Raw genomic sequence first — 16,207 nt, forward strand, 5'->3', positions numbered from 1 at the left:
CCTGGCTGAAGTCGGACGCTTAACCGACTGCGCCACCCAGGCGCCCCTAAAGATCAAAATTAAAAAAAAATGTTTATTTATTTTCCAGAGAGAGAGAGAGAGAGAGAGAGAGAGAGCAAGGGAGGAGCCGAGAGAGAGGAAGACACAGAATCCGAAGCTGACTCCGAGCTATCAGCACACGCCCAGATGCAGGGTGCGAACCCACAAACCCTGAGATCATGACCTGAGCCGAAGTGAGACGCTTATCCGACCGAGCCACCGAGGCGCCCCTATAGATTAAATTTTAAGGGCTCCTGGGTGGCTCAGGGCATCCGACTCTTAATTTCGGTTCAGGTCATGATCTCACGGTTGGCGAGATGGAGCTCCACGATGGGCTCTGTGCTGGCAGCGTGGAGTCTGCTTGGGATCCTCGGTCTCCCTCTCTCTCTGCCCCTCCCCCCACTCTCTCTCAAAATAAATAAATAAACATTTAAAACAAGAAAAAAAGATTAAATTTTACATCAGTTGACGTTGAACAACAATGGCTGGAGTCCTGAAACAATCTAAGCAGGGAGCATGTTCTGCCCCTCAGGCCCTTTTTACAATTGCGGTTAGACATGCATTACATAAAACTTACTATTTTAACAATTTTTAAGTGTACAGTTCCGCAGGACTCAGAACACTGACACTGTACAACCCTTTAAAATTCACTGTTCACCTTCTCGTGTATTTTAATTTTCCTACTTACCTTTAGGGGGCAGACGGAGACAACGCTTCAGCCTCTCTGGCGGAGCATCCAGCCGCTCCTGGCCCACGCATGCGCGTCTCACCTGCGGAAGGTGACAAGGGGCGGGGTAGGGGGCGGGGCAGAGGTGCGCAGGCGCGGCGCGGGCATTGTGACGTCAGGCCGCGCGGCCCGGCTGGGACCAGGCGGCGGCTCGCGAAGGAGCTTCCCCGAGTGTGACGCGTGGACTCCGCTCCCCGCCGCCCGCCCGCCCCTGGCGTCGCCGCCGCCTCCCTCGCTCCCTCAGCGCGCCGAGCGCGGCCCAGCGGCCCGGGCGGAGGCCCGGGGGCGACGCGGCGCCGAGAGGGCGGGCGGACTTCGGAGCGCCGGGCGGCCCGAGTCTGCGGCCGGTCGGTGCGCGGCGGGCGGGCGGCGGGCGCCGGTCTATATGGCGGCGGCTCTGTCGGGCCTGGCTGTCCGCCTCTCGCGCTCGGCCGCCGCCCGCTCCTATGGGGTCTTTTGCAAGGGGCTGACCCGCACGCTGCTCATCTTCTTCGACCTGGCCTGGCGGCTGCGCATCAACTTCCCCTACCTCTACATCGTGGCTTCCATGATGCTCAACGTCCGCCTGCAGGTGAGTGAGCCGCGCTCGCCTGGTCCCCTCCCGTGACCCTCCCGAGCGCGGGACCGCCCGGGCCGCCCTCCCCTCCCCGCCCCGGACGGCGAGGATGCTGACAGGAGCTGCCAAGCTGGATGCTGAGTGTACGCCAACCACCGTGCATTTCTCCTGCACCCCACGGGAGAAAAATCCTCGGAGGTTATTGTTGTTCCCTCTGCAAAGGAGGCTGCGGGCGGGGTGGAGCGGCTTGCCCTGGCTGAGGGCCTACAGCTGGGGCGTGGGGTCCGCGGGGATGGTGGATGCTGGCACCGGTGTAAAGGCCCGGGAGAGGAAATTGTGCCCAGAAGGTTGCAAAAGGTTAGGTTTGCGAGATGGGGTTGTGGTTGAGTCTGCTAGTTACCGAACTTGACAAAGCTTTTCAGAAGATTGTTTGTGAAACTTAAAAGGATTAGTTGATGTTTTGATACGTGTATTTTCTTTCTCCTGGTCGGAGTGGAGGTGGGGTGAGGGTGAAGAGGGAACATTATTAAGTGGAAGAGGCAGAGACGCAAAACGTTTCAGAGTCCCAAAACTACTCGGATGTGAAATGGTAGACACACAGTCGGAACCCTGGAGATCACTTTTGCTATAAATGACAGTTTTACATCCCTTGAATTAGCGATGTTTTTTTGCTAGTGGGATGGAAAGTTGTCAGATTGAGAAGTATTCCTTTACAGGTGTGTCATAGATGGCTAAATACCAAACTCCTGTTGGATTCCGTTTACACGGCTTGGGGTGCCTGGCTCAGGCTTTGATGGAGGAGGCACAGGTTCCTGCCCTCCTGGAGTTTACAGTCTGACAGTACTTGTGTTGCTTCCTGGTGTGCAAAATGAGGAAGCCTGAGTGGTAGGACCAGGCGCGTTGAGACCGTGTGGGTGTTGTTCCTCACCCTGGTTTGGTTCTATCAGAATGGAATTATCTCTGTGCCTGGACCTTTAGGTTCTGGGTGCCTATCACTGGTGATGGTAGGCTACTTAAAACCAGTTCTTGATCAAAATTGTGTTGAGGTGAGATGAGATGAACCTGCATATCTACTTCAAGATCCAAATTGGGATATTTTTATGTGAATGAGGGCTTGTGGCATCCTTAAACTAAGGTACCAGACCGGAAGATCTTTCCAGCAGGTGGTATGAACGAGTCAAGTGTGCTGGGTGTGGGGACTGGGGTAAACCAGAAAGCCTGTGCTCTAGCCAGTTGCCACCAGCCAACTGTTGTTTGCCAGATCTAGTGATTTCCAAGAGAAATTGGAAATAGTGATTTTTTGATACCAGATTAGCTCAAGTTTAAAAAAAGTAAACTTTGGCCAAAACAAAACATGGCTTCAGGCTATATTTGACCCCCAAGTTCCTGCTTTGGAACCTTTAGTCTAGAACTGCATTAATGCTTTGCAGTTATATATACAATTACAAGAACTTAAAAAAATAAAAAAATAGTAAATATTAGAAAGGGGCGCCTGAGTGGCTCAGTCGGTTGAGCATCCAACTCTTGATTTTGGCTCAGGTCATGATCCCAGGGTCGTGGGATTGAGCCCCATGTCAGGCTCCATGCTAAGCATGGAGCCTGCTTAAGATTCTCTCTCTCTCTCTGTCTCTCTCTCTCTCCCCTCTTCATCCCCACTCACACTCTGATTCTCTCTAAAATAATAAAAATCACCTTTGTCTTATGTCCAGTTACCTATTTATGACCACCCCCTAGTCCAAAGTACCATAATCACTCACCTGGACCATCTATTTTTCACCAGGCAGTAGACAAGTCGTTTTTTTTTTGTTGTTGTTGTTTTGGTTTTTTTTTTTTAAACATAGATGCCATTTCCCACAAAACAACAGAACAAAACTTCTCATGGTGCACAATGTAGTTCATGCATTTTTATCCTGCAGATCTGGCTTTTGCCTACTTCTCTTAACTTCTCACTTGAGTTTCTCCTTGTTTACTATTCTCTCTCACAGTCTTCCGTACTCTTCGTACTCTTCTGCTCCTGGCCATTTGCACAGGCTGTTCTTCCTTTGGTTCTTTGAATGCTGATACAGTTTTACACTTCAGCTCTGATTTCAGAGAGGACTTGTGTGATCATCCTATCTGTATGATTTTGCACTTGCTCTCTTCTTTGCAAGGGTATTGAAGGCTTGCCTGTTTAAGTAGTAAGAAATAAAGAATTCCATTTCTAAATAGCATTTCTTTTTTTCTTTAAAAAAAAATTTTTTTTTAAATTTTTTTTTTAACGTTTATTTACTTTTGAGACAGAGAGAGACAGACCATGAACGGGGGAGGGTCAGAGAGAGAGGGGGAGACACAGAATCTGAAATAGGCTCCAGGCTCTGAGCTGTCAGCACAGAGCCCAACATGGGGCTCGAACTCACAAGTCGTGAGATCATGACCTGAGCCGAAGTCGGACGCTTAACCGACTGAGCCACCCAGGCGCCCCAGCATTTCTTTTTTTCTTAAAGGATTCCATTTCTAACATCATGCTTAGGGTTTCCAAATCTCACTGGTTGGTAGTTGTTTGAGAATCTCTGGAACTGTTACTCAAGTACAAATTTCATAACAAGGAATCTGCACTGTTAGGATTGAGGGTAGATGCATATAAGAGGAGGGAAGGGAGCTTTATTTGGAGTGGTTTGGGCACTCACAAGAGCTCAACATGCACCAGTCCCCAAAGCCCAGAATGGGTGATTTGGTACCAGTTAATAGTCCACGTGCAGCGTGGCGGTAGAGAATTCCGGGAGCTGAGCTGTGGGATTAGAGTGTGGGCTTGTTCAGTTCAGGAGTGAGTGGGGGCGAGGGAGGCACAAAGTGGTCACCGGGTCCACTGAGAACTGCGTGAGGATTTTAGGTTTGCTCCTGGGCTTGATCAAGTGCTGCAGCAGCCAGCACATGCTGAGGGGGAGACGGTGGAGGTGGGGGAACTTTTTTTTTCCTGTGATAGTCACATCTGCTGCTTTATTTTATTTATTTTTTTAACATTTATTTTTGAGAGAGAGACCGACCGGCCATGAGTGGGGGAGGGGGAAGGAAGAGAGGGAGACACATTATCCGAAGCAGGTTCCAGGCACTGAGCTGTCAACACAGAGCCCAGTGTAGGTCTCAAACCCCCAACCGTGAGACCATGAGCTGAGTTGAAGTTGGGCCCCCGACTGAGCCAGGCGCCCCACAGCTGCTGCTTTAAATGCCCCTGTAGGTTTAGAGTTTCTGTTCATTTGTGGACAATTACTAACTTACCTGATTTAAGGGTTTAATGATTCCAGCCTCTTGTAAAGGGAAGTGCCGTGGGAAATAGAATCTGAGCAAGAGGACAGCCGCAGGTCATTGACGCCTTTTTACTCAGAACACCCTGTACCCATCCTCTCCGTTACAGGGGCGCTGGAGTAAAGGATGCTAATTCCCACTTGGTTACTTAGGACCCCCACATCATTTGTTTGTGGGGCAGCGATACATTCTCAGGAGGTTGACATCTGTTTGACGTGAAAGATGATTAAATAGATGCAAAAGGGTTTTGTAAACTGAGAAGGGTTATGATTTTAAAATATTATTTGCAAGCAAGCCTTAATCTGCTAGAGTCCTTAGCATCCTGCTTATTTATACAGAATCTGAAATACAAGGCTGTGGAAAATTAAGAATCCATCCGGAACACTAAATGTAGTAAAAGCAAGATGATAGGTTGTGCTGAGAACCTTCGTAACAAGTTATGCCTCCAACTTTGCAGTTCTGCTGCCCATGGGAAGAATTGAGTATCTTAGGCCCTGGTCGCCAGATTCTTAGAACCATTAAAAAGGCCTCAAAAAGGTGAGAGAAAAGATCCGGTGAAGGTGGATGACAGCTGTCACACTGAGCAATATCATGGTCTTCCTTCACGTCAGCCACGTTGCCCTGTGCTGAGCAAGCCCAGGGAAGCTTCCTCTGGCTCCTCTCTGTGCGGCCCCTCTCCTGGGCTGCTCCTAATTGCTCTGTCGTAGTCTCCCTTCTGATGAACTTTCTAAATCCACAGCTCCGTGTTTTCCTGTTTGCCTATCACTTGAAAATCTGTACTCATTTATTCCAATCAGGTAAAAATTCTGGAGTGTGGAGTGTAGGTGGGGTGGGGGAGCTGGTTCCTGTTCTAAATAGAGGGGTGGGTTTCATTGATTAGGTGGCATTTGAGCAAAACCTTGAAGGCAGTGAGGGCTTTAGCCGTGGAGACAGGGAGATGTCTAGGTTAGAAGAGTATCTTGTATACTCTTGTGGGGCAGAGAAGGCCCTACAGCTGGTGCAAGCCCCGTGTGTTCTAGAACAGCAGGAGGCTGGTGTGTGAAGCAGGTGCCAGGAGACTTGGACAGAGAGGTTTAGGGGCATTGAAAGGACTTCGGCTTTGACTCTGACTAGATGATTTTGTGTCTGAACAATTTAAAAAAGTAAAGATCCCAGGATCTTCCTTGCAGGGTCAAGTGCAGCTTGAAAGGAACCTTATTCTGTTGCTTGATTGGTAGGAAATGATAGAATATTAAGAAAACGTTGTATAAACTTAAAAGCTTTGTGAAATCTTAAGAGGCCAAGTCAAAATCATCAACTCAGTTAGGAATTTGTTCCAGCTCCTGAAATAAGGAACAACTATATACCTTGAGATGAGAAATACCAAACATGCAGGAAACAAAAATACTATGCAATTCAAATGAATGCTTGAATCATGGTCTGTTTCTTATAAACTTTTGAAAAATTTGTAACCTATGTAAATAGGTTGAAGTAGGTTTAAAAAACTTTGAAACCTATATAAAATAGGTTGTACATTGAATACATTGAAAAAACAGTATATTGAAAACCTGTATCCTTGAATCAAGTTATTTTTAAGTCTCACACAAAGTCCTGTAACAGTTCAAGCAGATATTAAAGTGTATGTCTTAGATCTGTATGTACTAATGTTAAAAGATACCAACCACATATAAAGTGAAGAAAAGTAAGGTAAAAACCATTTTTTCGGGACGCCTAGGTGGCTCAGTCAGTTGAACATCTGACTCTTGATTTCGGCTCGGGTCATAATCTCATGGTTTGTGAGTTCAAGCCCCACATCGGGCTCTAGACTGACAGTGTGGAGCCTGCTTGGGACTCTCTCTGTCCTTCCCCTGCTCACATGGTTTATCTCTCTTTCTCTCAAAATAAATAAATAAACTTAAAAAAAAAGTTAAAGCATTTTTTTCAGGATGCCTGGTGGCCCAGTTGGTTGAGACTCTCTCTCTCTTTTGTTTTTTTAATTTTATTTAAATTCAAGTTAACATATAGTGTAATAAGGGTTTCAGGAGTAGAATTCAGTGATTCATCACTTACATGTAACACCCAGTTGAGCCTCTACTCTTGGTTTCATCTCAGGTTATGATCCCAGGGTCGTGAGATTGAGCCCCCTGTCGGTTTCCACACCGGGCATGGAGCCTGCTTGAGATTCTTTCCCTCTCTCTCTTTCTCTGCCCCTCCCCTCTTTGGGCTCTGGCTCTCCCTCATATGTGTGCGCATGTGCTCGCTCTCTCTCTCTCTCTCTCTCTCTCAAAAACAAACAAATAAGACCCCATTTTTTCATAAATGTGTTGGTCAGTGGCAAACTTGGAGGAGCGGCCCCAAGTCAGGAGGGAGCCTGAGCATTGCTTCTCAAATGACCTGTGGAGAAGGACCAGTGTTTCTTTGCCTCTACAGACAGCGTGGCTTACAAACAACAACCATTTATTTCTCCCAGTTTTGGACACCCAGAAGTCCGAGACCAAGGCACCAGCATGGCCATGCCCTTGTGAGACCCCTCCTGGCTCATAAGCCTGTGTCTTCTCGCTTGTCCTCTCCTGGTCAGGCCTGGGGTTCTCTCTGGGGCCACTTTGTAAGAACACTGATCCCATTCATGAAGGCTCTCCTTTCATGACCTACACACTTCCCAGAGGTTTCGCCTCCTAATACTATCATCTTTGGGGGTTAGGGTTTCAGCATATGAATCTTGGGGGGGATACAAACATTCAGACCATAGTACCTTCTGATAGCTTTGTAAAGACCAATAAAAATGAATTGCTTTCCCATGGAAAAGAATGAAGTTGAACTCTTACCTTAGTCTGTATATAAAAATTCACTGGGGGCGCCTGGGTGGTGCAGTCGGTTAAGCGTCCGACTTCAGCCAGGTCACAATCTTGCAGTCCGTGAGTTCGAGCCCCGCGTCAGGCTCTGGGCTGATGGCTCGGAGCCTGGAGCCTGCTTCCGATTCTGTGTCTCCCTCTCTCTCTGCCCCTCCCCCGTTCATGCTCTGTCTCTCTCTGTCCCCCCCCAAAAAAAAAAAAAAAAAAAAACCGTTGGGAAAAACAAAAAATTCACTGAAAATGGATCAAAGACCTAAACACATAAGCTAAAACTGAAAAGCTCTTAATGTTTATTTTTGAGAGAGAGACACACACAGAATCCGGAGTAGGCTCCAGGCTCCACATTGTCAGCGCAGAGCCAGATGCAGGGCTCAAACTCATGAACTTCGAGATCATGACCTGAGCCAAAGTTGGATGCTTAATCCGCTAAGCCACCCAGGCACCCCCTGAAGAGCTCTTAGAAGAAAACATAGGGGAAAGTCTTCCTCAAAGCACAGGCAACAAAAGAAAAAGTAGATAAATTGGACTCCTTTAAGATTAAACTTCAAATTTTGTTTGTGAAAGGACACTATCAAGCGTGAAAAGGACAACTTACAGATGGGAGAAGATGCAAATCATATTTATCTGATAAGAAAAGTGATGGCCCCGTTGGCCATGCCCTGTTCCTTGCCCTGGCCCTGCAGGGGGTGGGGGTGGTGGTGGTGGGGTGGGGTCAGCTTCTCTCTCTGAGACACCTGCAGCCCCTTTGAACCATTCCTACCCCAGAGGCCATCACAGACCTGATGGGTGAGGGACCGCTCATTTCTTACTGGCAGAGTTTCCCAACCCAGACTTGGGAACCCCCACGCCAAGCTTCCAAGAGCCTCCACTCATGGCCCCAGGTACACATATGAGTCACAGTCCTCACAGACTGAGAAATACTTCCCTGTCCCAGCCGCGCCCCGCCCCCCTCACCCCCTCAGGATGCCTCCTCTCTGCCAGGGAGGCAGTGAAAGCCAATGCTGGGGGGAAAATTAGTCTTTAGGGGAATGCACATCAAAACCACAATGAGAGTACCACTTAACATCCATTAGGATGGCTATAATAAAATTTTAAAAAGGAAAAAAACAAATACTGGCTAAGATGTGGAGAAATTAGAACCCTAGTGCACTGTTGGTAGGAATGTAAACTGGTGCAGTTGCTGTGGGAAAGCTTGGTGGTTCCTCAAAAAGTTCAACATAGAATCACTATATGATGCAAATTCCACTTTTGTGGATGTACCCAGAAGATTTGAAAGCAAGGACTTAGACACCTGTACTCCATGGTTCACAGCAGCACTACTCACAGGAGCCAAAAGGTAGACGTAACCCAAGTGTCCATCACAGATGAGTGGATAAACCAGATTGTGTCTGTACAATGGAATATTATTCAGCTTTCAAAGGGAATAAAGTTCTGATACCTGCTATAAGTTGGATGAACCTTGAGCCATTATTATTAAATGAAATGTCAGACACAAAAGGACACTTACATGAGGTCTCTAGCGAAGTCAAATTCCTAGGGACAGAAAGTAGAATGGCATTTGCCAGGGGTTGGTGGGAGGGAGGAATGGGGAATTGTCTAATGGAGACAGATTTTCAGTTTGGGAAGATGAAAAAGTTCGGGAAGCGGATGGTTGTCATGGTTTCACAACAGTGTGGATGTCCTCCATGCCACTGAACTACTCTTGGAAGTGGTTAAAATGATAAATTTAATGTATATTTTATAATTTTTAAAGTGATTGCTAGAAAAATGATCACATCCTTGGATATCGTGTCAATGTTAAGTTGTCATAAAAGTTTATTTTTTTCTTTTTAAGTTTGTTATTTAAGTGATCTTTGCACCCCACATGGGGCTTGAACTCATGACCCAGAGATCAAGAGTAACATGCTCTTCTGACTGAACCAGCCAGATGCCCCTCTGAGTGTCTCTTCTTAATTCTGTTGTTCTGTGATCACGATAACAAACTGGGGAGAGGGGATTATAGGGCGGTGGCTCCTGCCTTTACAAGAACTTTGGCTTGTACTCTGCGTGAAATGGGAGATGGTTCGCTGAGATGTGACTTAATGTGATTTACTTTTTTAAAGGACCATTTTTTTTAAAAAAAGCTTTATTGGAACATTCAGATATACACAGAAATAGAGTAGCTATATATGCATGTCTCCATCACCCGTCTTCAGTAAAGCTCTGCTCTTTGCTCATCTTGTTTTATGTTTTTCCTCAGGCCTACACCATCTTCGGCTCCTCACCCCACCCTGGGGCGTTTTTTAAAAAATCTCAGACTGGATCACTGTTTTGCTTTTTAACTTTTACTCTGAAATGATCGGACTTGGAGAAAAGTTGTGAAAAGAGTGCCAAGGGCTCCCATAGACCCTTTGCCCACCTTCTAATGTTGGGGGGATGACTGTACCGTGGCACAGTTCTCAAAACTGAGAAATGAACATCAGTCCGATACTATTTGGATATCACCAGTTTTTCCTGCTACGTCCTTTTTCTGTTCCAGAACCCCACGTTGCATTTAGTTGCTGTGTCTCCTCCAATCAGTGACACTTCCTTAGCCTGGTCTGGTCTTTTCTGTCCCATCAGTTGGACATCCAGGCTGTTTTCACTTTTGGGCTGTTACGAGTCATGCTCCTTGGGAACATTCACGTACAGGGTTTGTGTGGACATGTTTTCATTTCTCTTGGATATTAGCTAGGAGTTATTGTATAACAATAATCCTGTTTTGAACCATTTCACAAGGGTCACTCCTGCACACCACAGTTGAGGGCGGAAGGAGGGAGACTCTTGGGAATGCTGGAGGGAAACGGGCCGAGGCACCTCATCAGCAGGGGAGATACTGGGAGGCCCTTGCCGTGTGGTGTATTTTGGTGTTTGAGCCAACACACCTTCCTTAAAAGACATGGTGTGTGAGAGAGACTCAATCATGTTTCTGTGAACTACCCATGTTCTTGGCCCATTTTTCTGTTGGGTTTTGGTGGTGGTCTCAATTTCTTAGAGCCTTGTTGAAAAGGTTTTTTTGTTTGTTTGTTTTTGTTTTAGCTATTTGCCTTTATGGTGTGTGTTTGACATACTGAAATTTATTTTTTAATCTTGTTTCTTCCTTCCTTCCTTCCTTCCTTCCTTCCTCCCTTCCTCCCTTCCTCCCTTCCTCCCTACCTTCCTCCCTACCTTCCTCCCTACCTTCCTCCTTACCTAAGTCCAGCGTGGAGCTTGAACTCACAACCCTTAGATCAAGAGTTACATGTTCTCAATGACTGAGCCAGCCATGCACCCCTGAAATTTATTTTTATGTAGTTAAATTTAATAATCTTTTCTGACCTTTGGGTTTGTCCTAATCAGAAGGCCTTCCCGACTCTTAGGTTATGAGGAATTCAGCCCTATTTTATTCTGGTAAATATGTATATATATTGTGATATGGATCCAAACTGCACTGCCATCAAAACTTGGTGTGAATGACATTTTTGTCCTTGCGTGTATGTTAACTTGTGTGTGTGTAAGCTTCGAGAAGAGCCCTGTTTGTCCTAACACCAGCACCTAGAACAGTCCTGCTCAGTGTCGGGGCTCAGTGAACACTTACACGTTGAATCTGTAGCAGAAAATCGTAGGAGTAGAATCCCGGAGGAAAGGTTTTATGCCCTTGTGAATAATTTTTCAAGTTAAACACCCAACTTGCCCTCCCCTGGGGTTTCTCATACTCTGCTTCCTCCGGCGATGCAGGGGGTACCTCCGGGTGCTCCCCGTTCGCTGGTCGGCCACCGCAGCCGGGTCTGGGCTTCTACCCCTCCACGGAAACGCACTGGTGTGTGTTGAGGCCACTTAACACGGTGCCATCAGTGGGCAGTGCTGTATGTCCTGCTTTACAGAACCCCTCAGCCGCGTTGTTATTGTTCATCCTCTAAAACAGTGTCGACGGTGGTGCTGACAGCAGCTGTGTATGTGAGGCCGGTCAGAGGGGACGCCAGGTGCTTTCACACATTGAGTCCTCACAGCACCGTGAGGACAGAGGACTGTCTGAGGCCCCCGAGCCGGGACACAGCCTGGCCCTCGGACGTGTGAGTGTGCCTTTGGTCCGGGTGAGAGGAGGACGACACAGGGCGGTGGCTAGTGAGAGCTGCACAGTTGGCTCTTAAGGGCAGGTATGGTCGGGATGTGCTGAGTGATTGGTGACAGGAACTCTGCACTCGCCGTGCTTCCTGTGGTTATGATTCAGCTTAATGTGGACATGACTGAGTTGTTCCGTTTCTCATCCTCTAAGCAGGGTAGCAATTTTTAATTTTTACTTTTTTAAACTTTTAGTTTTTAAAGTTTATTTATTGTGTGTGTGAGAGAGAGAGCGTGTGCGAAAAGGGGAGGAGCAGAGAGAGAGGAAGGGAGAGAATCCCAAGCAGGATTTGCCCTGTCAGCGCAGAGCCCCGTGTGGGGCTCGAACTCACGAACCCTGAGATCATGACTTGAGCTGAAGTCAAGAGTCGGACGCTTAACCAACTGAGCCACCCAGGTGCCCCTAGATTTTAGTTTTTATTTCCTTAAGTAATCTGCATGTCCACCATGGGGCTTGAAGTCACGACCCCAAGATCAGGAGTTGCACGCGCTTCTGACTGAGCCAGCCTGGTGCCCGTAAGCTGGGTAGCAATTTGAGGAATGTGTGTCGGCCACTTGCTCAGTCTGATGGTTTTAGTCACGAGCGCAGCGATGTTAAGGTCTGCGAATGTTCACGTCTGGAAGCCGGGCGAGGCCAGGATGGGCCTGGAGCGTGTTTGTGAGCCATTGTAAGGCAGGACGCCAATCCAAGCCCATTGTCCCAACCCTGCTGTTGAGCTGTCTTCTCGCCAGCCCCCTTTGGGAATAGCCTTGCCAGCTGGCTTTCAGCAGCATAGAGGCCAGGATATTTTTAGTTTACGGAGCAGTGTATCCAGACTGTCAGGTCCCTGAGGCCATTAATAGCTCAGGTTAGAGAAGGTAAGGTGACAGCAGTCCAAGAGGGCAGCAGCTGCCTAATTGGGTCAGGCCTATTGTCATGCAGCGGGTCAGCTGCGTCCAGCAGGCAAGGATTTTGGTGGAAGATGATTTCTCGTGCCTGGACTGGAGATCATGGGCATACCCAGATAATCCTGTTGCCCTGTGCACATCACCCCTCTGGTCTTGTGGTTCCATTTTCAACCTTTGTCATCTTTTTGTGGGGGGATGTGGGGTGAGGGAGTACATTCAAGAATTTACTTCCAGTATCGCGCTTGATTTTTCCTGAATCATACTGTCTTGAACTTCAAAATAGACTCCTTCCTTCATTCTGATGGTCAACATTTTGGGGGATAAGTTTGTTTGCCACAGTTTATGTTGCTTATTATTGGGGAGTGGAAATGAGATTTCTAGGGACAAGGACAGTTAACTGTATAATTGTGTACTTTATTGGGTACAACATAATGTACGTAGTGAGAATAAGTTACAAAAAATATTTCACAAATACAAATACCATGTGATTTCACTTATATGTGGAATCTAAAAAACAAAACAAATGAATACACGAAAGCAGAAACAGACCCATAAATACAGAGAACAGACTGATGGTTGCCAAAGGGGAGGGGGTCGGAGAGATGGGAAAAATGGGTGAAGGGGGACAGAAGCACAGGCCTCTAGTTACGGAGCGATTAAGTCACGGGCACGGAAGGTACAGCATAGAGGATATAGTCAGTGGTGCTGTGATAGTGTTGTATGGTGACAGATGGTGGCCACCCTTGCAGGGCAGAGCATGATGCATAGAATTGTCAGGTCACTTTGTTGGACACTTGAAACTCATCTAACTACTTCAATAAAACAATGTTTCATAAATGACTACATGCTTAGAAGTTATTTGAAAGTTATTTCTGGCTCTCAAAATATAAGTAATGTGTGTGTCTAATATCAGAAGAGTTAGCTAGTTGAGGAATCAGAGCCAAAATGTTTTCCTGGACCTGAAGTACTTTTGTAAAGAGATTAAATATGTAATTACTGAATTTACTAAAGAAGTAGATCTTCAGTGAACAGTTTATTCTATCGGGGCATCTGGCTGGCTCAGTCAGAAGAGCATGCGACTCTTGATCCTTGGGGTTGGGAGTTCGAGCCACATGCTGGGTGTAGAGATTACTAAAAAAAATAAAGAAACTTAAAAAAAAAAAAAAAGAATTCTAGGGGTGCCTGAGTGGCTCAGTTGGTTGAGTGTTTGACTCTTGATTTTCGCTGAGGTCATGATCTCAAGGTTCATGGGATCAGGCTTGTGCTGACAGTGCAGAGCCTGCTTGGGATTCTCTATCCTTTGTTCTCTGCTCTCCCCACCCCTCTCGAGTGCATGCTCTCTCAAAATAAATAAATAAACTAAAAAAACCTGTTGTAGCATTAATAAATATGTGATTATTTTAGTGGTACCTCAGCTAAGTATTTTAACACAATTCTGGAAAACCTTCATCTTTCTGAACGGCACTAAGTTCTAGTACAAGGACATACTAAAAATGGTTAGAACTAATTTTCCTGAGAGTTGGCCCCTGTTAAATGACGTGTTTTTTTCTTAAGAATTTTTTTAGTACATTTCAAATCAGTAAAGTAAATGGAAGGTTTGAAAGCATGTGCTTTGCAAAGTTACTTTGAAAGAACTGGCCAGGGAAGCTGATGAGATTTTGAGGTGGTGAACTTTGAAAGTACATTTCACCCTTGAACAGTGTGGGGGGTTAGGAATGCTGACTGCTGTGCAGGTGAAGATCCACATATACATTTGACTCCCCCCCCTCCCCCCCCAACCCTAACCTTCCAATAACATAGTTGATTAACATGTATTTTGTATCATATACTGTATTCTCACAAAAAGTAAGCTAGAGGAAAGAAAACGTTATCTTCAGGAAGAGAAAATAAATTTTATAGAACTGCACTATAACTATAACTGAACTATAAAATAAATTTTATAGAAAATAAATTTTATAGAACTATATTTATTGAAAAAGACCTGTGCATTTCAAACCGGTGTTGTTCAAGGGTCAGCTGTATTGGTTTTGAATTGTCCCCAGAATCCATACTTAAAAGATTGCACCTCTTAAAAGTTCTTATCACAGGAAAAGAATTGTGATTATGTGTGGTGATGGATGTTGACTTGTGGTGATCATTTTGTAATATTTGCAAATATTGAATCATGTCATACACCTGAAACTAATATAATGTTAGGTCAGTTAAAAAAAAGTGTATTTTACATCTGTGTATTACTTTATACTGTTCAAATACATTTTTATCAGGTCTGTACAGAAATGGTCACATTTCTATTGGTAAAAAGTTGGGTTTTTTTTTTTTTTAGTTATTTTTATTTATTTATTTTTTTAACGTTTATATTTGAGACAGAGACAGAGCATGAATGGGGGAGGGCCAGAGACAGGGCGACACAGAATCTGAAACAGGCTCCAGGCTCTGAGCTGTCAGCACAGAGCCTGACGCGGGACTCGAACTCACGGACCGCAAGATCATGACCTGAGCCGAAGTCGGACGCTTAACCGACTGAGCCACCCAGGTGCCCCTAGTTTATCTATTTTTGACAGAGACAGAGTGAGAGCATGAGCTGGGGAGGGGCAGAGAGAGAGGAAGACATAGAATCCGAAGCAGGCTCCAGGCTCCAAGCTGTCAGTACGGAGCCCGACGCGGGGCTCAAACTCACGAACTGTGAGATTATGACCTGGGCCGAAGTCGGACACCCAACCGACTGAGCCACCCAGGCGCCCCTATTGGTAAAAAGTTTTGAGCATGCCCTACAAATAGAGATGTATGTACTTATTTATGAACTGTACATTTTGCTCTACCAAAATATGGTATATATTGTAAAACATGGAAAAAGTTAAAAGGGCAATGAGATAAAATGAACTAAACACAGATCATCTGGTATTTTCTCCTCTGTTCGTTGAGGTGGGATCACTCCATTTAGCAACTGCTAGACTAGAAGACTGTATGAAGTTTAGTGTTTACTTGGAGCTAAGTTGTTTGTGTAAGAAACATGACTAACCACCCTCTTTTTGAAGCACTCAGTGCCGTTGGTGTCTATGACCATGAGTTTCTCAAGGTGCTTTGTGCCTTCCTCCTTGGTGGCTCTGGTGGGCCCCGTGCTACATCTTGGTCGGACCCGGCCTTCTGTACCCTGTGATCTTTCTGTCTTCTCTTTGGACGTGTTTTACCAGGGCCATCATTTTATCTACCTCCCCGGAGCTGGAGACTTCAGAATTAGATCCTCAGTTCTGACATCACTCTTGAGCTCACGACTTGATTAATAATCCAGTTGCTTGGGGCGCCTGGGTGGCGCAGTCGGTTAAGCGTCCGACTTCAGCCAGGTCACGATCTCGCGGTCCGTGAGTTCGAGCCCCGCGTCAGGCTCTGGGCTGATGGCTCGGAGCCTGGAGCCTGTTTCCGATTCTGTGTCTCCCTCTCTCTCTGCCCCTCCCCCGTTCATGCTCTGTCTCTCTCTGTCCCAAAAATAAATAAAAAAAAACGTTGAAAAAAAAAAAATTAAAAAAAAAAAAAATAATCCAGTTGCTTGCCCAGTTCCCATAGTCAACCTCTTTGTGTCCCCATCTGAGCTGTTTGATGCTCCTCCCGACCTTCTGCTCCTTTACATTCTCTGTTAATGACACCTTCGTTACCCAGAATCGAAGGTCAGAGAAACCTATGGTTGTCTCTCTTTCTGCCACCTGTCAGCCACCAACTGGGAAAATACTCCATCTCTCCCCTTCCCTCACAGCTTCACTTCTTTCCCTG

The 16,207-nt window shown here is 46.1% G+C and overlaps 2 protein-coding genes across 4 annotated transcripts in view; both read left to right on the forward strand.

Moving 5' to 3' along the window:
• The first annotated feature begins 1,000 nt into the window (after positions 1 to 1,000).
• The window catches only part of LOC131501248 (small integral membrane protein 10-like protein 2A), a 69,604-nt gene continuing 54,397 nt past the window's right edge, over positions 1,001 to 16,207 (forward strand). For all 3 annotated transcript variants that reach the window (XM_058711095.1, XM_058711096.1, XM_058711097.1), the window contains exon 1: positions 1,001 to 1,337. In XM_058711095.1, the coding sequence (XP_058567078.1) occupies positions 1,152 to 1,337 (186 nt within the window). In that variant the 5' untranslated portion in view covers positions 1,001 to 1,151. The remainder of the gene's footprint in view (positions 1,338 to 16,207) is intronic.
• The window catches only part of CYTH3 (cytohesin 3), a 181,092-nt gene continuing 166,133 nt past the window's right edge, over positions 1,249 to 16,207 (forward strand). Inside the window, exon 1 of the mRNA XM_058711087.1 lies at positions 1,249 to 1,337. The gene's annotated coding sequence lies outside the window, so the exon portion shown is untranslated. The remainder of the gene's footprint in view (positions 1,338 to 16,207) is intronic.

The sequence above is a fragment of the Neofelis nebulosa genome, chromosome 18 (assembly GCF_028018385.1).
Source record: "Neofelis nebulosa isolate mNeoNeb1 chromosome 18, mNeoNeb1.pri, whole genome shotgun sequence".
In the NCBI taxonomy this organism is placed as follows: domain Eukaryota; kingdom Metazoa; phylum Chordata; class Mammalia; order Carnivora; family Felidae; genus Neofelis; species Neofelis nebulosa.